This window comes from Biomphalaria glabrata, unplaced genomic scaffold (genome assembly GCF_947242115.1).
Source record: "Biomphalaria glabrata unplaced genomic scaffold, xgBioGlab47.1 scaffold_19, whole genome shotgun sequence".
NCBI classification, from domain to species: domain Eukaryota; kingdom Metazoa; phylum Mollusca; class Gastropoda; family Planorbidae; genus Biomphalaria; species Biomphalaria glabrata.
In genome coordinates, this window is record NW_026602932.1 from 852645 (window position 1) to 877793 (window position 25149).

General features: G+C 33.1%; 1 protein-coding gene and 1 long non-coding RNA gene across 3 annotated transcripts in view; one reads left to right on the forward strand and one right to left on the reverse strand.

Annotated features, from left to right (window-relative positions):
- The window catches only part of LOC129924169 (uncharacterized), a 44277-nt gene continuing 19128 nt past the window's right edge, over positions 1 to 25149 (forward strand). The window contains exons 1-7 of one of the 2 annotated variants that reach the window (XR_008776144.1): positions 1 to 366; positions 16042 to 16159; positions 19013 to 19151; positions 19329 to 19418; positions 19801 to 19889; positions 20365 to 20483; positions 21220 to 21319. This is a non-coding gene — a long non-coding RNA (uncharacterized LOC129924169). Of the gene's footprint in view, positions 367 to 16041; positions 16160 to 19012; positions 19152 to 19328; positions 19419 to 19800; positions 19890 to 20364; positions 20484 to 21219; positions 22111 to 25149 lie in introns of those variants that run through there. The other variant, XR_008776143.1, reaches the window with a different exon arrangement.
- Positions 1310 to 4517, reverse strand: LOC129924164 (uncharacterized). Its single transcript, XM_056017990.1, has 5 exons — positions 4480 to 4517; positions 2053 to 3362; positions 1870 to 1934; positions 1632 to 1713; positions 1310 to 1524 (listed from the first exon to the last, which is right to left on the reverse strand). Exons 2-5 carry the CDS (start codon positions 2294 to 2296, stop codon positions 1361 to 1363), a joined length of 555 nt encoding a protein of 184 aa, XP_055873965.1. The 5' UTR covers positions 2297 to 3362; positions 4480 to 4517; the 3' UTR covers positions 1310 to 1360.

The window sequence follows — 25149 nt, forward strand, 5'->3', positions numbered from 1 at the left end:
GTTTAAGCTCTTTGGGGAACATGTGGGGAGAAGCAGTATTTGGGAGAAGATTTCCATGCTGTTTCCAACCCTTACTTAACCCTTTCTGCAACATAGCTCAAGCCAAATCTAAATTGAAAATTTATGAAAATGTGTGGTGCTTACTGGAATTCTAAATCCAGCCCCTTGAAAGGTAGCCAACTGGTGTATGCCCCTCAGCCCCACAGGGACTTTGTATAAATCTAACAACTAATTTTAATTTATCTTCATCAGATATGGAATGAGAGAGGCTATAGTGTTGATTATATAAATATGTAGGTCTCAGCTGGGGCTGCACAGCCACGGAAAATACTGCATTCCTAACTTATCTTGGGACTTATTATAAAGGTAATTGTCTACATTTTATACTATACTATCTTTATAAGACATACTGTATAATAATACTTGTATATTTTTGGAAAAAGTGAAGATCTTTGTTTTTACCAGATCATATTGGATGTATCTGATAGTTGTCCAAGAGTTAAAGATTAGTTTCTTGTCATCACAAGGCATCACTTATTCTATAGTGAATCATTGTAGAAATGATATAAAAAGTATTCTGACTTTTAATGTATGAGTGTTTCTCCAGTACTGGTGCCAAAAAGTGTCACATTATGCTAAAAATTAAAGTTGAAGTTTTTGGTTTCATTTCAACTGTATTCACTTCTTCAACCAGTTCACTTTAAGAATTTATCAATAGAAAATGAATTGCAAGATGTAGATTTTGACAGCAGTGTCTATTCAAGGGGTACCCCCTTTTGCGTCACAGGTGCATCACCGGGACACCACTTGATAATTTAACAACGACCAATTGATAAATTCATTGTATTTTAGCATAATATAACTGTCCTTATTGATATTAGTCTTTAGATACTGAAATTTATGCTTTTGCATAGAAAAAGTGGATTTGAGCTCAATTCAAAAAATGGGACACCGTAGCACCTGTGACACTACAAGTTAAAGTTTTTTTAAAAGATATTCTGTGAGAATATAGAAATTATTTTATTTTTGCACTAAAGTGATCCATTAGACTTATTATTAAGTTCACTATTCTAGTCATAAAGTACCCATTTGTAAAAATGCTGCTTTAATTTCACAAAATGTCGCGGGTGCTTCATGGGACACCATTTTTTTAAATAATGTTTATAAGTTTACATTTTTGTCTTATCTGTGCACAAGTGAATGATCATTATTATTTTTAATTATTGACAAATATATATTTTATATCTTTTGTTAGTTTTAACACACAGAAAAAGGTTTGAAAAAAAAAGAAAGAAAAGAAAACACATAAAACTGTACACAAATTTTATTTGACAAATTCAGAAATCAAAACATTCCACTCTCAAACTATTGCCATTGGTATCAACATCACTTCAGTAACAATCATGTCTGCATACACTAACTGTATGTCCTGCACTTCTGGATATACAAATATATTTCTTTTATTTCTGTGCCTTTTTAAAAAATTATTTCTGCGCTGATCATCCAGGACTTCTATCACAACTCCTGTTAGAAAAAATTACCAGCAATGTTGAAAAGTTAATACTTCAATCTAAAACATACATTGAACTTGTTTATTGAAATTAAAAGGTACACAGTGCAAAAAATTATACCTGGATAGAATATTTCCCCATACTTGACAATCACACAGCTATTTACAATGTACTTTTGATGAGTGAAGGAAATTGTTTGGGCCTGAAAAAACAACAACATGAGGCTGAAATACTTAATTTCTAAAATGAGTCTAAAATTATTTTAGCAGGGTATATTATTAAAAAACAACTTATACAATACAGGTAACATAAGATTCAATGAAAATGTTTAAAATGTTTATATGTAAAAGCTCTTTACCTTTGAATTTGAGCATATGGGACTGACATCCAAAGAGTCTTCAAGATTTGACTGAGATTGCACTACTGAAGAAAAAGAAACAATTTCATTTAGAAATCAATTAGGTAATTTTAAAATGAATAATGTTTTTTTCTCAGATAATTGTAAAGTGCTATTTAAAAATAAATAAATACAAGTACTTACCATTTTGTTTCTGAAGTTTGAACACCTTCCAAGAGCCACATATTTCATCATGCAGGCACTGACTGCCATATGAATTTCTGCATGGATAGCAGAAACAGTTTCTATTTCTGTAAGCAATAGTGTTAGGTGTAATACCTCTAACTAGGTCATTGAAAGATCCTTCTTTATTTACTGGTCGCCACTTTGATACCTTTTGCAGTGTACCATCACTCTGAACATACTCATCCGTCATCTTTGACCACATACTATACTCCACTCTGCTAATTCATCCGTGCAATTTTTTAAAGGCTCAATACTTGTTAATTAAATCCACACCACAGTTGCTACATGATCTTTCAATGCACTGCAGCTTATGAAAACAATTGGCATTAGTTCTTGGGCATAGAGTTAAGTCAAGTGATGAGGCTGGATTTATTAATGTCAGCTCTCTGTGTCCTTTTTTGATTAGAAATTTATTAATGCCCTCTATATAAAGAAAAATCTTCAAACAGAACTCACGTAAGCAAGACTGCATCTTATGTTAAGTAGCTTTTGCATGAAACGTTTTCCTGTTTGAGCACTAACAGATGATTGAGAGGGATCAGTTCTTGAGACATCCCCTCTACTGTAAAAAATGAATATTGTTTCCAAGGCATTTTGTGCAATGCAATCACTTCATTTTTTTTCTTGCAATTTGTTCTGATTTGCACTTGGACATAAAACTTCTTGACCAAATGTTAGAAATGAGTAGCACAACCTCTGAGTTTGTTGTACTTACTAAGGATACTGCAGAGTACTTGTCTATGAGCACTAGACATCTGACTTTTTTTTTTGCTGGTGGAGTGTAGTTAGGTTTTGATACTTTCTTTAATGTTGTTTAGAAAGATGAGCTTTCTTCTCTCAGGTAGGCGCAGAAAGCGTATGCCATGGACAGCTTTACTTTTTCTTGGGGAGCATATTTGTGTGAGACCATCAAAAACTGCAGCATATTTCTTGGGTGACCTAGGCAATTTCATCAAAGCCCTTGAAACAGCCATTCTTTTTGCCACTGGAGTCTGGAATCCAGTACCTAGTGATTCACCAACCTCTACTGAGATGACATTAAGTGGACTATTAGCTTGCTGTTTTCTTTCTTTGCGTTTTCTGTTTATCCAAGCTTTTTCATGTGGGCTTAACTAGGCCCTGTATGCAGCTTTTCTCAACCTTTCCTTTTCTCTCCGCTCTAAAACAGCAACACGTGTTAGAGACTCAGGCTTTGATGCTTGTAAATTTAGAGTCTTTCTTGGCTTGTAGACGCCTTGAAACTCTAACAGATACTCCATTACTGAAATCTGTAATTTATAAAAATGTATAAGTATCTAAATAAATAGATCTATTATATATAATATAGGCCTACTAATAAATTTCATAAACATATATTATATATTGGTGCATTATTTAAATCTAGTCTAGTAATGCCCATAATTGCTTGATAGGGATAGACTCAATCAATAGTATAGGACTAGTACTGTTAATTATATTAACTTAAAAGTTATAATCATTCAGTGGTAGACTGAAAGAACTGAATACAATATAATTGAATATACTGTATAAACAATACAATGGAAATTAAGTGCAGGTTAAACCAAACTTTGTTTTAGATACAATCTACATTTTAATATAGAATAGGTCTATAATATAGATCTAGTCTCTAGACTCTAGATATTTTTCTAGATACTGGTCAATTTAAAGAAAAATATATATATTATTAAATCTAAAATTAGATTCTAAATCTAGTCATTAATGATCTAGTCTAGAGTCACTAGTCTAGATTCATAAAAGATCTTATGATTTCTAATCTAATAATCTAGTTTAGATCTAAATCTAGATATTGAATTAGATCTAGACTGACTAGACTATTCTACTCTACTCTAGGTCTAGATCAAGACTCAAGAGTAAATCTAGCTATAATATAATGAATTACATAATTAGATCTAGGTCTAGATCTAGAGTAAATCTAGATAATGAATTACATAATTAGATCTAGATCTAGAGTAAATCTAGATTTAGGTCTAGAGGTCTAATCAGTCTAGATTTCTAGATCTAGAGTTAAGCTCTTTAAAGTTTTAAAGACAAGTGTCCGAGATGCGCCTCAAACGAAAGATCAAATAGTTCTAAATCTTATTTACAGTAATAAGTAAATTTTAATTATTTAATATTTCTTAAACAGTACCGCTTTATTTCTTTTAGATGTAGCTAATATTATCTGACACTGTAAAATCTTTAACAAACTATCACTAAAATCTATTTGGACTTAACAGACGCAAACTAGGACACCATTTGTAAACAAACGGAGTAGTGTCCACTGAAACGCCCCAAACGATGTAAAGTAAAATTACAAAAAATATAAAATGAAAGATGTCAAAAAATGTTCATTTAAAATGATTAATTATGAAAATAGTTTATTACATATATTAAAATCATTTAATCTTAATTAAAACTTCCATGAATACAGAAAATGTAACAAATCCTGAACTCGCATTAGACGCTACATGTGACGCCATAATTTATGCATGGAAAACACCAGCACAGGGTCCCATGGAGCGCCTCAACGCCTAATCCAATTTACTTCTCAAAATAAAAACAAATTAATTATTTTAAATCCCTACACACGTCTACTATTACATCAACATAATTGTTTTAGAAATATAAACTTTTTGTTTAGTAACAGGCTTTAAAATTGATTAACTTTATGATTTAAGACTAAATTGTGTTCAAGACGCTTCACGTGACGTCATGATTGAATGGTTAAATTTAGTAACCTCGTAATAAAAAAAGCACTTCGATTAGGATATTGCAATCAAACTTATTTGTAATAAGCTTAAATTTCAGTAGAATAATGAAATATCTATGTACCTGATGGGTTGTTGATTCACAAAAGATCACAAAAAACAGATTAAATGAGGTTTTTGTGCAAGATTGCCGGCGATTGATCGTGTCGACGCTTGAGGCGCATCAATGGTTAATTGTGGGACACGCTATTGTTTACGTACTCCTGTTAATTACTACGCTAGTATTTCCAGCGGAAACGGCACTTCTTTTGTTCTACACAATACCTGTGATGCTCAAAAGAACTCTCATTCATAAAAAGTAGTGTCGTGGGAAAAATAATCCCATTCTTAACACACACAGCACAGGCGCTTCATCTGGGACACCTCGACCTATTTTAAGCTCGTTATGCATGTTTTAACAAAAAAAATACTTTAAAAGAAATCTTTAATGCTTGTTGTAACAGAAATGCAATGTTGAGCATATTATTTATTTCTTGTTTACAATTCATAGAGGATTGTAATTCCGTATAAAGTGGGACACATCGCGATGCGCCTCAAACGCCTTTTTGTGGCCGTGTTTAATCAATATTTTGATAACCTTGAGAAAAACTAAATAATGACATTGAAATATGAGGATCTTGTTAACATATTCCAACAAAGATGGAAGTTTTATGCCCCTTGGTTTTAGTACGATATTAATTCAATCATACCATGGTGTTCCGTGTTACATCAAAAGCCGCCATTTTGGGTAGTAATTTCACACATTTTTTACAATTTCAATATTTCCCTAGCACCTTATGAGCTCAAAATATCAAAATTTATAGATTAACCATTTCTTAATGCAATGTAATGTAAATTGTCACATTTGAATAACAATCTTATGAAATACGGACTTTTTAGTGAACCAACAACAAGTTGTAACCAGTACTGGAGAAACACTCGTATATTGACATTTTTTCTCAAGTGATCATAAGGACAATCTTCTATAGCTTTTAAACATATCAAAATATTTTTTGAATATATAATAAACCAGATGGTTCATAAATAAATTGATTATTGAAATTCAACAGATAGTATATTTAGGGTCATATTTTCCTAATCATTTTTGTTTTTGAAATTATTAGTTCTGTTAGAAGGCCTGCATACAACATTTACCAGACATCTTTGTTTATCTCTCTATTTGCAGACTTTGAGAAATGCATTAGATTTAAACTTACTTTAGACTTAGGTCCTCCCGCGCCGTTCGGTGCATTGGGCGGCAAGCTGTCTCCATAAAGATCTGGCAATGTCTGAAGCCTCCTCCCACCTGGTGTGTCGAGTTTGCCGTTTCTGTAGCAATAGTGGTTTTACAGGGTGGGGGTCGCTAGCCCCACGCCAAACCCTCCTCCTTTTTCACCTGGGCTTGGGATTTAAATGGCTTTTAAAAATATTTTAATTATAGCACATGATGGAGGATGGGATATTGCTCATGACATCTTAAGGGGGTCAACTGGTCAAAAATAATCATTTTTCATTAAAAAATCGATTTTTCAAAAGTTGCATATTATGTTAGAATAATATCTTATAAATGATATAGTTTAGCTAAAATCACTCAAATAAAGGTATTTTAATGTCAAAAATGAGTTAGAAAGGTGTAGGGGTAAGCTAATTTTGCTCTAAATGTTGGAAAAATCGCCGTTTTACGATGCCGATTACCACGTAGCCCGCCATAAAAGTGGGTCATGTTTGGTGTCTTTGAAAAGCCTACGGTCAGCTCTACAAGTCCATTTCAATGACTCGTTCATCTAAAAATAACCTTAGCCTTGAAACTAGTTCAAACTAGACCACTACACGTGTCTCTATTCAAATCCGATTGGATCATGATGTGTATTTATGAAATAAACGATTTTGATTGGTTCCTTCCGGCCATGTGGTTCCGATGTTTACAGCAACAATGATGGCGTCCGTGAATCGATAGAAGACCCTTTTGGATATTGTATGCTATCTTTGCCATTATTATTTATGGTAAGTACATGTTTCCTAATATTTTTATAGATCTAGATATAGCATTATCATAAAAACATAGATCTAGGGGTCGGACAAGCACATATTCAGTGTTTAGGTCGTACTAGATCTAGTTTTAGTTACTACACTTTCACTTTCACTTGGGCTTGGCCTTGGGGCTAGGCTAGTCTAAGGTTAAGGCTATCCTATTAGTCTAGATCTAGATAGATCTAGATTCATATTCTAGTATTCTAGTGCCTTAGTATTTGGATTGATCTAGTTCTATAAAATAGATTTAGAAACTTGATTTCGTTTTAGATCTATATAGGTCTATCTCTATCATCTATCTTGTCTACTTTAGATCTAGATCTCCATTTCATGAGCAGTAAGTGTCACAGTCCAGTTTTAGAACCTCTGTGACATGAAGTGACACTCAGTCACCTATTGTAATATTCCGTGCGGGCAAGCACGAGGTTATGTGAATAAGTTAAAGGACTCTGAAATAAGGGTCAATGTTAGTGAGTTAGTAAAGAACTCCAGCAGAGGGTGGATGTACGATTTTCTCTGTCTGTAATATGTACCTTAATGAATTTGATTTAATGTTAACTTGAGGTTTTCTTCGGACTTATATTCTGAACATTTCATTGATGTGATTACTTATTCTACAAGGCATGAACAGCCAGTATTTATTGGTGTATATTTTGTGACGGCTGAAGTCGCCAGTATTTTCTGTAATTTATCTTATATGTAATAAATTCCATGTCTGCTACCAGTGTGTTTATCAGTAATTCTAGATGTTGTCGTTGGAGACTTTAGTATACTAGTATTGTTGCGCACTTGCAAATCTAGTGCGTCTAATAAAGTACATCGTTAAGAGGAGTATTATAGCCGTACCAGAAGAGGTACCTACAACACACGGACGCACCCACGTCGCCACGCCTACAGCCAAAACTAGGTAGCGACATTTGGTGGCCAGTATGGACCTACAACATAGGTGACATTTGGCCAGTAAAGGAGTCTTAAAAGGATCTCAATCGCCTCTATAGTAAACAGCGCAAGACTACACCTTCCTTAGACCGGTACTTTTTTCTCAAGATGGCGTCTAACTAAACAAGTACCAAATCCAGCCTGCCCACAAGATCCATTCAAGTAACACCTGCATCCTGAGATCCACTCAACGCCAACCCTGTTCCTAGATCTACCTCTGACACCTGTCCGGTGTGAAACCGAAAACAGAAGACGACTCGATTCCTATCTAGAGCTACAGGTGTCGTCTGAAAGAAAGAGCCATACCATTCAAGACATCGTTTGATGACAGGTACACCGCTTCATCACTAGTGCTCGCCACTATTCATCATTGGCACACTCGCACCTTGATATGGTCGTACCATTCAGGTGTTGTAGAGAAATAGCTCTCAGCTGAGACATTCTCCTACTTATGGTCAATATCCTTTTTCTCAGCATACTGATGGATATCCCAACTTTATATTATTAATGGGCTACTGAGGAGTTATATATTATAGCCTGATACACAAGTACCTTTACAATTTCTTTCTCTCCAAGAACTGGATTATATTAATTTGAACAGAAGCCCCTAGTAACTACCTTGGATTACCTAGTTGTGAACTTCCTAACCACTGTGGATTATTTTGTGGATTACTTTGAAGTACTAGACAGAACTTGTATCAACTGTAAATTTGAGCCATCTTATGGCATTGAACTGGATTATTTTTCTACTAACATTTTAATGCTCATAGTGACGTGTATTCTTAATTGGATTACTTATACATGGATTATTAGTCAACCACCCAAGCTATATTTACACCTGACAAGCTACAAGAGAGAAGAGGATTAAACCACACGAGTCAACAAGAAAAGAGTCTGTAAGTCATTATTAACAAATTAAATACATGCATATGATTATAAAGTACATGAATTTTGCTTTGATATAGCAGTAATTAAACTTGATTGTTAGTAGAGTTAGTAATTGATAACTCTTGGCATTTTTGGAGCCATATTTTGATTTCATTTTTCTAAGTGTTTTTTAAGGGTGGCTGGAGAGGGACTATTTTATGAACTATCATAACAATAGGATCTATTAGGGTCTATCCTATTTGTTCTTTAACCTCTATAAGGCCCAATGCGTTTGAGGCTCTCCTTGTTGGTACGGAGGTCATAGAATATAGTGGGAAATTATTTATTTAGCTGTTGAGTCTTGTTTGTATTTCTGTCAGTGTACTTAATCTGTATCTATATTGTTGTTTGTTTAAAAGTCCTGTATCCATATATCTGTATTTCTCCTGTCACATTTCTACTTTTTATTAATTTCTTTAAAAGCAGACTGTGTTGTTCTCTATATTGTTTCTGTGTTTGTCTTTTTACTTATACTGTACATATATTTTTCTTTCTTTTACTAATTTACATTTTTTTTACTATTTTACTTTGGCACAACATCACACATGTATAACATATGTTGAAATTTATGACTATTGAATTTGAATAGTTGATAATTGAGTAACTGAGTAAATTTTGATCTAGATCTATACATTGGACAATTATCACTACATTCTTTTATTACATTGTAAACATTGATTGAATTTTTCTATTATTGTGTAATATACACATGTAAAATAATTGACACACATTGTACTGATAGGTATAACACAGTACATTCCTTTCTCACTTAATTAACTACACAAAGCATTAAACATGTCTTCCTATGACAAAATTCTAGAGCTAGTGAAAGTCATGGAACTAGAGGGGGATAAAAAGAGGGAATTCATAGAAAAAGAGCTAGCCAAAATAGAAAAGAAAGAAAGGGAGGAAAAAGACAGGGAAGAAAGAGCTGCTGAAAGAGCTCATCAGAAAACATTAAAAGAACTAGAAACTAGACAAAAAGAACTAGAACTAGAAGCTGCCAAAACAAATTCCAACATTAATACCCAACAGTCTACAACAAAGCCATTCATCTCTAAATTCCATAAATATAATTCAAAAGATGAAACACTTGAAAACTATTTAGTACAATTTGAGCATATAGCCTCAACTTATAGTCTTAACAATGAGGACATGGCCAAACACCTACTAGCAAATCTGTCGGGAGAACCCCTCAACATAATTTCCACTCTAACAATAGACCAAAAGAAAGACTATGCAGCAGTAAAGACTAGATTACTAGAACACTTTGGAAAAAATTCAGACTTCTATCGTAAGCTGTTCAGGGACACTAAATTGAAAAAAGATGGGGACTTCAACAGAATAATATTCGACATGAGGACTAACATGATAAAATGGTTAGAGCTAGCAAAATGCGACATCAAGGACCCGACACAAATCCTAGACATGCTACTTATTGACAATGTCCTCAACAACGTGACAGACTTAGTATTTACTTTCCTTAAAGAAAAAAAGATCAAGACAGAGACTGAACTGATAACGAATCTAAATCTATTTAAAGACAGTCACCCTGGACACACGATTGACAAAAGAGACCTACACCAACTTGTAGCCACAGCAACAACATTCAACAACAACAATGATAAATTCAAATGGTCCAACACCAAGACTTGTTTCAATTGTGGGAGAAAAGGTCACGTAAAAAACCAATGCAAAGCTCCTAGAAACTACAATAACAATTACAGATACAGAAGTTACACTAGTTTCTACAACCCAAACAGCTACAAACAAAACAACAATAATTACAATAATAGGCCATATAGACTACACCAGAGTGCAAGTCCCAATGAAAGAAGAAATTTTGCAAACAGTTACCAACACAATAACTATAATAGCAACAACAGACAATCTAGGAGGGACACATACAACAATCAGTCTAATAACCATCTACACAGAAATAATAATAGTCATGACAATAGAGAAGAATTAACAGCCTACATGCATTACAATAAGCCAAAATTGAACCTATACCCCTCATACGTAAATGGAATTAAAGTAGAAGCCCTCAGAGATACAGGAAGCAGTGCCATATTAATAAATTCCAAACTAGTAAAACCAGATCAAAAACTGCCAGAAAAGATCAAACTTACATATGCCAATCAAAAGAAATTTGATATTTGTGATACAGCCAGAATACACCTAGATACCCCATGGATAACTGGAGAAGTAGATGTTATTATTTTAGATACACCAGCACAAGATTTAATAATTGGTAATGTCAATGGTGTAAATGATTTAAGTAAAGAAGAAATTATGGAATGGGAAGCAAAAAAGGGTGAAATGTGTGAACTATCTGTTGCACAAGATACAAGTCCCACTACAAACCTCTTAACTAATGATAACATTATTAGAGTAGAGAATCTATCAAGATACACTAGATGGCAAACAATTATGAGAGAATTCAGCAATGCAGCACATGTTAAATGGGTAGATATAAGAACTCAAGATAGATCAAATAAAATTGCATTTGTACACTTAAACACAGTAGAAGATTGTTATAGAATTATTAAAGCATTCAATAATAAGTTATTTAGAGGAAGATATATTAATGTGAAATATGAAAATGTCTAACTTCACAATGTAATTAGAAACAACCATTTTCAATCAGGTCAACCTGACATTTTTTCTTGCCATGATTCAAATAGGTCATGACACTTTATTGTTACACTTTTCTCTTGGGTCATGATGACATTTATGCTTATGATCAATAACAGATCATCTATTTTCTACTCATTGTATTTTATTGTCAACTTGTAATATGACAAATACCAGATGTGTTTATTTTGTGTGTATATATTGTATTTTATTACTGATCATGCACAGCAATGTAAACAATGAGATGTAAACAACAGTGAACTATTTGAACTGTTGACATATATTTTTTTTTCATAACAACTCACAGATGTAAATATTTAAAATTTTTTACACACCTGAATACTACAATGAATGTTTATAAACATGGAAATTTGTTTACTATTGTACTTCAATACTACACTCAGACTATTTATAGTAGTCTTATGCAAGGTCAACCTTGAACTGGATTGACATGTCTCTGAATCTTTTTTCTTTTTTTGATGATGGCAAAACTTAGAATAATACTTTGACACAGCACATCACAATTGTAAATAAACATTAACTTTTTTTTTCTGTAATAATTTTGAGTAAATTTACTCAGTGTGTCAAATGATACACATTGATAATGTTGTGCATCTACAATTATAGTAAAACATTGGATGTGGAATAACTTGTATATTTTTTTCCTTTTTTACATTAATTAGCATGTGATTGCATGTACAAATTTTTTTTTTCAGTACAAATGTATGCATAAAGATGTTAACACTTGATGGAGGTACTTCTCATTACAATTAGTGTGATATTTCAGTGATTTTGCTCTCAATGAATTAAGTATATAAATGATTATACATTTTGGACTCAGTAATTTATATGATGAGCAATTGAAGTGAACTTACAGCACTTGATAGAATAATGGACTAAACTCATATATATTTGTACAGTGATATTGATGTAAAATATACTTGTCAAAGATTTTTGGTCAAAAATCTTTTTGGAGTGTGGGGCGTATGTCACAGTCCAGTTTTAGAACCTCTGTGACATGAAGTGACACTCAGTCACCTATTGTAATATTCCGTGCGGGCAAGCACGAGGTTATGTGAATAAGTTAAAGGACTCTGAAATAAGGGTCAATGTTAGTGAGTTAGTAAAGAACTCCAGCAGAGGGTGGATGTACGATTTTCTCTGTCTGTAATATGTACCTTAATGAATTTGATTTAATGTTAACTTGAGGTTTTCTTCGGACTTATATTCTGAACATTTCATTGATGTGATTACTTATTCTACATGGCATGAACAGCCAGTATTTATTGGTGTATATTTTGTGACGGCTGAAGTCGCCAGTATTTTCTGTAATTTATCTTATATGTAATAAATTCCATGTCTGCTACCAGTGTGTTTATCAGTAATTCTAGATGTTGTCGTTGGAGACTTTAGTATACTAGTATTGTTGCGCACTTGCAAATCTAGTGCGTCTAATAAAGTACATCGTTAAGAGGAGTATTATAGCCGTACCAGAAGAGGTACCTACAACACACGGACGCACCCACGTCGCCACGCCTACAGCCAAAACTAGGTAGCGACAGTAAGATCGTATCCACTGCAGAAGAGAAGATTAGATTCTAGAATAGATATTAGATCTAGATATATATATATATATCTAATATAGTCTGTAAAAATGTTTGTTTTGTAAAATGTTTTACTTATTTCGGATGTTCCTTCAGAGTTGAAGATAATTACTTCCTAGTCCAAACCTCCCGCAGGACGGCGGGGGATGGGAGCGGGCAGGGTTTGAACCCGGGACCATCGATAAGTCCGAACGACAATCCAGCGTGCAAACCGCACGACCAGGCAGCCATCCTCTAGATCTAGTTGTTGCTTTTTTTAATTCTAGATCTAAAATAACTTTGATGACTCAAGAATAAATAGTCTGAGTAGTGAATAAATGAGTTATGAGTGAGTCCTGCTAGTGTAGATTTATTTACTAGATTTCTAGATCTAAATTTTACTGGGCTACAATAGCATACTGATACATACTGTTTACATACAATAACATTTTCCTTTTTTTTTCCAGTCTCAGGTTCTCCTGACTACAATTAGAAGTAATGATCTACCTAATCTGTTACAAGGATATAGACATTAGATCTACACACATTGGGAATTGTAGGTAAGAAAAAAAGGTTTTGTCCATTAATTTTTTTCTATCATTCTTTTTAGTTCTTGATTATATATTGAGTAAATAACACTAATGCTATATTTATCATTTGAATATTTTCATAATAGGCTATTTAATTTATATTTTCATTTTCTTTATATCAACAGATCAAAACAACACATGCAGTGTACACTGACCCTTCCTCTTGTTGGAAGAAAACATCACCACATACTAGTACCTCGTCAGCCACCTACCCTGTCTGAAAGCTGCCTAAATACTGCAGTATGACATAGAAGTACTTCATAATCAAACACCACATCACATGCTGCTTATCACATATATAGCAATAATTTACACTTTATAGACCTGGATCTATATCATGTTAACAACCTGGGATTCTTTTCTTGTTGGATGCTGTCGTTGACCACCACCTCCAGCTACAAAGACTCTTACATCATTATAAAGTTCTACCTATTTCATTACAAGATTCATCATCAAGCACTGCATGGTTCCTGGTGAACCAATTTATCTACAACTACTGTTTCAACATAAATAAGGACCAGAGTTTTTCTGTCGTTGTAGCTGTACACATGCAATGAGCTTCAGTCTCACCATGTCACATTATATCAGCATTTCTTACCATCTATAACATTTATACTGCACAGCATACATATGTGCATTATCAGCTCAATGGCTATATATAAAAAGCCATATCATATTACAATGAAGGACTATCTACTATAAAGGCACTGCACTCTACAATTATTCAGCCACCTAAAATATACAAGTTGTATTTATTTTCAAATACTGGTGCCATTCTATTTACTGGATTTATTATTGTGTGTACTCTTATCAAACCTCTAGTATGAGTACAAATAACATTAGGTGCTTATAAAAAAAATGCAGGCCTGAAACCTGAGAAAGACTAGGTTCCAAATTATTTGAACTGGTGTAGGTAATTTTTTTTTTAACTTTGAAAAACTACTTGTGTAAACCACAACCATATTCATATTAATTATATTTTAACTATTTATTTACTTATTATTTGCATGTATTTATAATTAAGGGATACTTTATCTTGATTTTTAGTTGTTTTGGGGATTACAATAATGTCTGAAAAGTAAAAATTGGACTTATTATGTCTTCGGGTGAATTTTTTTTTTTTTGCGCGGGGGGGGGGGGTAGTGTGGGGAAGCTTTCTAAAATAAAATTTAACAATATTTTAATAAATTCTGTGTTTGCTTCTATTCCTAAATGTTACATGAGCTAAATAAAACATCTTTTTGAACAATATACATACATATCTTGTTTTTCTCACTCATTGAAACTTTAATTTTGATTTTTCTCAAAATGTCTATTTTACATGTGTATGTGATCTTAAGAATCACTTTTCTCAAAAACTATCAGTTCAATTATAATAATATTTGGTATACATGTTTAAATATGGTCTTAGCACAGGATGACAATAGAAAATGTCATAAAATGTTTACAGGAAAAGAGTAAAGGACATTTTAATTGGTTACAATGGCTGAAAACGCTGTCCGCAGAAGAGGTTAAAATTAAACAATTAATAAAAAAAAATCTATATACATTTTTCACAATGTCTCATTGTCATCCTGTAAGGAGATAGGGTGTCTATCAATATACCAAATTTCAGACCTGTAGCTTTAATGGTTATTTCAGAAACACATTCTTAGAAATGACATGATTTGACCCCCCCTTATGATGAAAAAAAGTTGAATTTCATTAAAAAAATATTTTTTAAAGGCATATTATGTGTTCCTATGATCAAATACATCATTTGAATACATTAAAAAGCCTAAAATGTTAAAAACAAAAAAAAAAGTTTTCAAGGTAGATGACCCCCTTAAAAGATAAAAAAAAAAATGAGCTAAATCTGTTTATGCTATTGGGTATGTTGGTTACGTTTTTTACTCCCCAAAGCTAGTGATGATGAGATAGAAACAGATAAAAAGACACCACATAATTATTTTCAATTTTCCCTACTGCCATTAGAGAGGGGAAAGGGATGCCTCAATCAGACAGGAAAACCAATGACTTAGTAGAGTTGAAGTAACTTATTAACATGCATGACTAGATTGATCATGAACTGCATAAGACATAATTATATTCTCTTTTGAAGTAATGCCTGTAATCTAGAAGAAATGAAGATTGTGTTGTCCTGTTCTTTTTGGTCTTCCTCTGTGCCTTGTGCCTGTGGGTTCCCATCTGAAGCCTGAATAGCTCTTTTGTTGGCATTTTTATTTTAGGTGTAACTTGTGTATTGTTCATTATTTATTAAGTTTTGAAAGTGGTTTTCTGAGTTTGGAAAGATCTAATCAACTTTCTAACAAACAGCTCTGCTAGCTTGTAGACATCTAGGTGAACAAATAAGGATATCTAGCATGTAAAAAATTCTATGAAACTTTTAAAAGAATAAGTATATTATTATGAGGTTGCTTTTAGAATAAAGGCATATATTAATATATGTAAATAGTTTTGGAAAGTGTTATGCAAAAGTGATTCTGTTCACAGCTGCCATTATCCAAGGACATATGATTCTCTGGAGGCTTACATCACTGGAAAAAGTCTTTGGGCCCCTGAAGATTACAGTACATGTAATGCTGCAAAAGGAGGAGGATGCTGGGCCAGGGTAAACACTCCATAACATAATGGCATAGTGAATGAAATAACATTTTATTTTAGTGTATAATAGTTGTAATTTTAGTCTAAAATATTTAAATAAATGTTACAGTATAAGCCAGTTCCTGAATTAGCTTGTCACAATGCACATTCAGCCAAAGTTAAAAATTCTTGAATAAAGTTATCTTTATTGTACTTAAGCTAGCTATATCCTGTATAGGCAAAAGATTGGCAGCAATTCTCTCTGCAAATGATGATGTGCTGATTCATAATGGAACATTTGATTTTTTTTAATTGGGGGGGGGGGACTTAAGTGGTTAAGTGCAGATTGAAATCTTGGTCAAGATTGTTTTTGAATTTCAGGATCATAGAGTGCCTCAAGTCTGTGCAATTTTAATGACATTAGTTGGGGAAAGTAAAGAAGGTTTATCATTGTGCTGGCCATATCATGATACCTTTATAACTGTAGGCCACAGAAACAGATGACATTTACATCATCTGCCCTATAGATTGCAAGTTTTAAAAGGCATTCTTATTACATTTTAATCCGCAACTATTATAATAATTTTTTCAGACATTTTTTCTTTTCTGAGCCACTAAATTGATGATTATGTTAAATCAACAATTGATTTTAAAATAATATTTCTGATTTACTTTGATGCAAGAAAAAGCTAATATTATAAGCAATACTTACTATAGTCAAATTATGCACTTTTATAAAGTATGCTAAGCAGGCTTAAACAAAGCATAAAAAAAGAATATTTGCTATTGATCTTTTAGAAAATGGGGCTATAGAATATACAACTATATATTTGTTATAATTTTAATGAAGGTTTTTTTGTTTTTACATTTTATCCTCAAATTTAAATCAAAACTATGTCAATAACTATATGTCTTCATAAGTTATAACTAATTTAACATGTATTTATCTTTGGAATGTTTGTAAATTGTTTTACATGTTTCGGATGTCCCTTCAGAGTTGAAGATAGTTTACTTCCTAGTCCAAACCTCCCGCAGGGTGACGGGGGATGTGAGCAGGCAGGGTTTGAACCAGAGACCATCGATAAATCCGATCGACAGTCCAGTGCGCAAACTGCACGACCTGGTAGTCAGGATCGTTATCTGGATAACTAGTGTCTGATAAATTGAAATAATGATTAAGTCTAGAAGAAGTAAAACTATGGCATGCATCCTGACTGGAACTATCTATTCACCTTAATAGATTTTGATTTAATTCCACTAATTTCGATAGTAAAGCAGTTTACTTGCTATGTTGTGAGTCTTTTTTTTTTAAAAAGAAAAAAAAAAAATGAAACATCTGTTGGTGCTTCTGCTCTGACACTGAAAAAAAAGTAGGTCTGTTGAAGTTAATGAATAATAAAAACAAAGAAGAATATCCAGATCATACATGATTACATTTTGTAGTGTCATTCAATAAGGAAATCTACTTGAATTGTAAGCATGTTTCTAACCCTAAATATTTACTATATAAATAAATTATGGCTTTCATATAGTGCTACTTTCATGCTTATAGCATGCTCAGAGCACTATGGTCCAATCTCATTTGTGGACCAGTGGGAGTAGGTTTTCTAATTGCCTAAAAGCACTCAGTAAGCACAACTCAACTCGAGTAGTGTGTCGAACCTCTTGCCCCCTTCATAGGCAGCCAAGCTAAGCCAAGTTCAAGCGTAGTTGGCCTCTTGACCACGCTTCCTACTAGGCTCGATTGGTTACCTTGGTTGTGGAAAAGGAAATATTTAAAGTTCTTGAAGTGTTCAGTATCCTCATTTTGTAATTAAACCTGATGCATGATGGACATTAATATTTTTACTTTATATTTTCATATGTTTCCAACCGTGAATTGCCTCTTACTTTAAAATTTAGCTCTAGCTGGATAACTTTGTGCAATAAAAAAATTATGTTTAGATTTTGGAAATTATAATTTATGTGCTACATTATAAATTCACTATATACTTGTAGAACTATTGCTTGGAATCTAATTGCAAGCTTCTACAGTCGACTGTCATACTAGATAAGGTCTTATGACTGCATTAGAACCTTGGTCAAGCAACTATAATGTTTGCCCCCCCTCCCTCCCTTCATATGGAAAGCAGGTAAATCTTTCATTTAGAGCCAAATTATATAACCCTTACCGTATTTATACAATAAAAGTGTACTGAGCATGTTATAGTAGTATAGTAGAAAGAAGACACATTATAGAAATCTTATATATAAGAATTTGGATACCAAGAAAAAAAATCTTTTCTCTAGTGAAACTAGATCTGTATGGATAATGCTTTTAATGTTTAACAATGCAGCCAATCAACCTTACTGGTACATCTGGTAACAGGTACATCTCTTATGACTAAAATGACCAGTGTGTGTGTTTTGTATCAAGGATGTGCATGTTGTTGGTTTTGAAAAAATGTTTGATGTGACTGCCAAGGCTTTTTACAAATCTTTTGTATGTGTGTGTATGTGTTTTTTTTTTTCTATTTTTTTAAATTTTATATTATAATTGGAATTCTTAAATGGTGGGAAAAAAATGTAAACCACTATTTTGACTGTCAAAAACAGTAAACCTAAAAAAAAAAAATTTTGTAGTTTTAAACAAATTGAATCACACTTATAATACATATAAAATATAGATTTATAACATATTGAATCACACTTATAATACATACAGGCTGGCTGCCTGGTCGTGTGGTATATTGTTTGGACTTCTTGATGGTCCTGGGTTAATACCCTGCCTGCTGTCATCCTGCTGGAAGTTAGGACTAGGAAGTAAATTATCTTCAACTTTGAAGGAACAACTAAAATATGTGAAACATTTTACAAACATTATTTTGTTTTCCATTCTCAGCACATACAACTCAATTTACTTCTATTGGCTGGAAATATTTAAAGCATGACAGTGGCGTAGGTAAATTACCAAATAGTGGATCTTATGTTGGATTGATCAGCCCTGATAAACTGACCTGACCATTGTAATTGAAACCATAGTGAGTAATAATTTCTTAAAAGCACTCTTCTTACTCCCTCTCCTCCCCTTAAGATTCTAATGAAAAAATTTGTCAGCATGTTACATTACTAGACTGTAAGACTCTTTATGACATATCTGTCAGACATACCTACAAGAAAAAAGTTTTTCAGACACAATCACTTTATTTGTATTTCAGACTCATGACCACTCTATCTGTATAGGTCCTGGTATACCCTGGGATAATGTTCACCCACAACTTTTAACTTGAAATCTTAAAGGAAGTTTTGTAAGTATATTTCATTAGATTCTTCTGCTTAAAATAATTTATAACAATAAAGAAAAAGTTAAAGACTGCTATTGCATGAGGCTTGTATTAAAAAAAAAAAAGAAAATATAATTACTGACAAATGAATTCAAAAGTTTGATGTCAGCTGGCAGAGTATGAACCTGGCACCATTGTGAAAGATAATCCAGTGTGCCTACTGCACAACCAGGCAGCCATCCAGTCTTAAAAAGAATGTGTTAATTAATCATTTTATTTAGTTTTAAATTAGACTGTTTTATTTGTATCTCTTTTCTATGGACTTTCTTTTGTTTTAACAATATTTTATTACCAGTTATATAAATTTAGTAGAATGTTAAAATATCACTACCATTGTTATCTTTAGGCTAAACTAACAAGCATGAATGTCTGGTACAGTAAGATAGGGTTAATGGTCAACCTGACATCATGGTTCATTCATTGGGACAGCTAATGGTGAGTCAATTCTATTTTTAAATATTAAATTAATCTGATGAATTCTTTTGACTCTTTTTGTATTAAGTATCAAACTTGGCAGTGAAACAAAGACCAAGGAAAAGAAGCATAACTTAATTTATTTAGGTGATAGAGTAGCGGAGTAGGCCTAAAGTGTCTAATGCAGAACATTCTCAGGACATAAGCAATGTATTCATATCTTGTACCTTTGCTGAAATGTTAACAGACAGAAATTTAAAGAAGGGAATCCACCTGGGAAATAGTTTAAAGAGTGCTGGTAGACAAAAAGATTTAAAAAAAATAACCATAGACTTGCAATGAAAAAAAAAAAGAGCCTACTGCTGTGCCACACCAGTTGGTTAAAAGAAAGACTTAGCAAAAGAAAATCTGGAGATGCTTTAGTAATAAATAAGTCAGCACTTTAATATTGTATTCATATATATATATTCATATTATCACATTCCATCTTTCACAGTTTGTGTCTGGCTTGATGAAGTCTACAAACTGACCACTATATCTACTGGAAAAAAAGGATCATATTCTGACCCCGTCCCTCCCAACCATTTCCTCTGCCTCATCTTGATGACTTTGAAGGTATACAATTTTTGAGAAAAAAATCACCAAAAAATTTTTAAAAAATGAAGGCACCATGGTTAAACAGTTAAGCGCTTGGCTTCCAAACCGTGGGTCCTGGGTACAAATCCTGGTGAAGACTAAGATTTTTAATTTCTGGATCTTTGGGCGCCTCTGAGTCCACACAGCTCTAATGGGTACCTGATATTAGTTGGGGAAAAGTAAAAGCGGTTGGTCATTGTGCTGGCCACATGACACCCTTGTTAACCGTAGGCCACAGAAACAGATAACCTTTATATCATCTGCCATCTCTTATGTCATGAAAAAAATTATTAAAAGAGTTTATGACATTATGCTGATGTCACATGTTGATAGATGAATTCCCAAAACTTTTATGTACATAGAGCTGTTGAAAAAGGCAATTAGAGTTGAACTTAGTCCAACATAATTATTCCTTGATTGAAATTGGCTTTTCATTGTGAATATTTTTGTCCATTGCCACTGCAGAGAACCAAAAATGTAATAAAACTGTTCTTATTATCTCCTGCAATTTTAAAACTAACCTATTAAAATGCTTTCTGTTAGTAAACTGAGCTTGAGCATTATATAAAATGAATTAGACTGAAACTTAAAAAAACTAAGCTTACTCTGTGTTGCTCGGAATCCTAAACATTTCTCTTTGAAACTTTTTGGAAGGAATCTTTTAATGATTAAAGCTGTGGTATATAAATAAGATGTAATTATTTTTATTTTTTAGGGTACAAATGCACTTGGAGCTTTTGATGGTGTTCTGTTCAATGCAACTATTCCCACATCTCCAGCAGCTGGCTTTGCAGCTATTGGCGCAGACAGCTATGGTTTGGATGATTTTGATAATTATCTGCTTTCGCTCTTCAAAACTCAAACGCACGTCTGGCATGTTGCAGTTAATTCCTTGGCACTCTGGTGCTGTGTGTGGTACAGAACCACCTTCACATTTATTTTTCTAATTAGACATTAAGCTTTCCATGTGCTGAAATTTAGCATTGTACAGACCTGCCTACCGTTACGCAAAATGCGTATTCGTTACGCAAAATCTCCCAAAAATGACCGTCAGTACGCAAATACGCATTTAACCCGTCGCGTTACGCATTTCGTATCCTTTTTTTTTTTCACCCTCTCTAGACTAGCTTACAAGCGGTCACGGAGGTCACGCTAAGCCGTCCTGTTGGAGGGGGGGGGGGGCAGAAAAGTTGGGGGAACACATTGTGTCCAGATCTATACGTGGATTGGTTCTTAAAAGCAATTAGAATTAGTCTAGAAATGAACGCGAGAGTGAGGGAGTGGCGGGTTGGTACCAGGTTGGTACCGTCAGTAAGCTGATACACCAACGTGACTTTTTTTTTTGTAAGTTCATTAGTAGAAATTAATTATGTTGAATCCCTGATTCCCGTATTCATTTGTATAGAAAAAAATATCAAAGTGCTATCGATTCAAAAAACACATTGAGTGACATTGTAGATATCTAGTCTAGATCTAGAATCTAGATAACTTGTTATACAGGAATAGATCTAGCTAGTCATTACCGTACCATGATTACGATTATGTCATGATTCTCTACATTACTCTACAATCTAGATCCAATTTAGTTGTAGTATGATTTAGATTGACTAGAATAGGTCTAGATGTAGATCTAGATCGATAACATCTATTACCATCTAGTCTAGATCTAGACTAGATTCTTAGTCTTAGTATAGAAAAGATCAAGGATGAAGGTAGGACTACGAAAGTTTGGTAGACCTACGTTTGTAGCAGATCCACGGCATCGGTAACACTCTTGAGCCCAGATCTAGAGTAGATTATATTCATTATAATTATATAGACTATAGATCCAGATCTAGTCTAGATATCATCTCTATTGTCCGACAGTTGTCGTATTGATCTAGATTTAGATTGTAGACATCGAGATCTAATATTATATATCAAATATATATATATGACAAAATAGTGGATCACGTAAGTGTTACGCATTCTGGTGCCAAAATACGCATTTTGACCATCAGCGTTATGCATTTGGACTTTTTTTGGTAGGCAGGTCTGATTGTAGAACGGGAAATAAATTGTCTATGACAGTTCAAAGTGTGTATACATTTTTTTTGACGCACCCTGTATATATATTGTATTCAGTGATTTTTTTATTTTACCATTTTCTAATATTAGTTTGTTAGCTCAATAACTATTAACCTTTTAGATTGTTATCTTTCGTAATGTTAAGACTAGAAAACAAGATCTCAAAATTATATTTAGGACGATGATTACAATTACTTAGTCAATTACTTAGATAAAATAATTATAAAACAAAAGTTATATAAAGACATAATTATACAATGTTTATGTTTTGTATGTTCATAAAAATGTGTATAGCAGTGTTATGGAGTGTGTGTGTGGGTGTTTCCAAGGTAACGTTGAGAAATTAGCGATTGGTTGGTGGATATGCAGTGAGGATGGTGAAATTACAAAAATGGTCTAGTGTAATGCAAATTACCCAGGGATCTGAAACTGTACAGACAGGTTTTTTGTAGTGAGTTAGATTTTGTTTAAAATACCATTTTATATTATTGCTACTAGATTTATTTCATTTCATCTAGGTTAGTATTAGGGTTAGTGTTATGTTGTAATAAAAGTTATATTTAGTTTTGTTTCAAAAAAGAAGTTTTTTCAAGTTTCACAATTAAATATATTTATATATCCAAGCAGTAGTTCTCACCAAACTTTCATACACTGGCAGAACTACCTTAAAAAAATGTTCTGCTGGAGGCTGGTGTGGGTAGTATAGAAGAAATGCTTATCATTCAACAGCTGTGATGGGTTGGAAAATTATCCCACATTTGACTGCATGCCAAACGGTATCTTCAAGGATGGCGTAACGAGGTGCTCCTGTAAGCACTATAAAGATTAACTCAGGCACCTTTTTGCCATAGAGGAAAGTAGGTTGTAATAGGGTTTATGAAAACACTGCACTCATCCTTTATCTTCAGCATCATTATTATTATTAAACCAATACTCAAATTTTGCTTTGTTATTTTGCCATGTAGAGATTTACTGCTGCTGGGGTGAGCATTGCTTTAAAAAAATACAAATATGCTGTGTTATTACTTTAGCCCTGTGGCTCCCACATTTATGTCTTTTTGTATTTTTCTATACCAGTTCTGTTACTATGCAATTGAAAAAAAAAAAAAATGGTGCACTATTGATATTTTTTATACTAATTATTTATTTATATTATTAATTATTTATTATTATCTAAGCATCTGTTTGTATTTGAGCTGGGTAATGAATATAGATTCTTAAATTTAATTGTTGTTTGTTGCTTTCCTCACTTTTAAAATGTGACCATGTAGATTTTGTCTAGATGGAGAATGGTAATGTCTTAGTGTCATTGATTAGATTGAGAATGGTAATGTCTTAGTGCCAATGATTACATTGAGAATGGTAATGTCTTAGTGCCAAAGATAACAGTGAGAATGGTAATGTCGTAGTGTCATTGATTAGATTGATAATGGTAATGTCTTAGTGTCATTGATTAGATTGGATATGGTAATGTCTTAGTGTCAATGATAACAGTGAGAATGGTAATGTCTAATTTCATTGATTATATTGAGAATGGTAATGTTGTAGTGCCAATGATAACAGTGAGAATGGTAATGTCTTAGTGTCAATGATAACAGTGAGAATGGTAATGTCTTAGTGTCATTGATTAGATTGATAATGGTAATGTCTTAGTGTCAATGATTACATTGAGAATAGTAATGTCTTAGTGCCAATGATAACAGTGAGAATGATAATGTCTTAGTGTCAATGATTAGATTGAGGATGGTAATGTCTTAGTGTCAATGGTGTAACACTATGATTAGAGTGAGATGAACGAGATGATTTCAGTTCACGTGAAAATGGGTCTTACACATTGGCAAGCAAAGAGGTACCATTTTTGATCACATGACCACGTTTTTTTTAGTAAGTTAGCGCCATGATGTATCAATCGACGGAGGTGTCTCTGTTTTATGAAATTGGATTAAATAATATGAGTACCTAATTGGAGATATTTCTATGGATGTAGTTTGTATTTGATGTGAAATAATTCAGGATGATATTTTATGGCTGAGATTGCCTACTTTATGAACTATTATTTGATGTAATAAATGTTTGTCTGACAGAGAGGAGTTTGTAATTATTTTATCCATAATATGTGATGTGTTTAATTAAGAATACAAGAACACTACATCAAGGCCAGAAGAGGCCTAAATACCATTCAATCAACATTCACACCATTCAAGACGGTACAAATAGTTAGATTGAGAATGGTAATGTCTTAGTGTCAATGATTACATTGAGAATAGCAATGTCTTAGTGTCAATGATTAGATTAAGAATGGTAATGTCTTAGTGTCAATGATTACATTGAGAATAGCAATGTCTTAGTGTCAATGATTACATTGAAAATAGCAATGTCTTAGTGTCAATGATTAAATTGGGAATGGTAATGACTTAGTGTCAATGATTATATTGAGAATGGTAATGTCTTAGTGTCAATGATTACATTGAGAATGGTAATGTCTTAGTGTCAATGATTACATTGAGAATGGTAATGTCTTAGTGTCAATGATTACATTGAGAATGGTAATGTCTTAGTGTCAATGATTACATTGAGA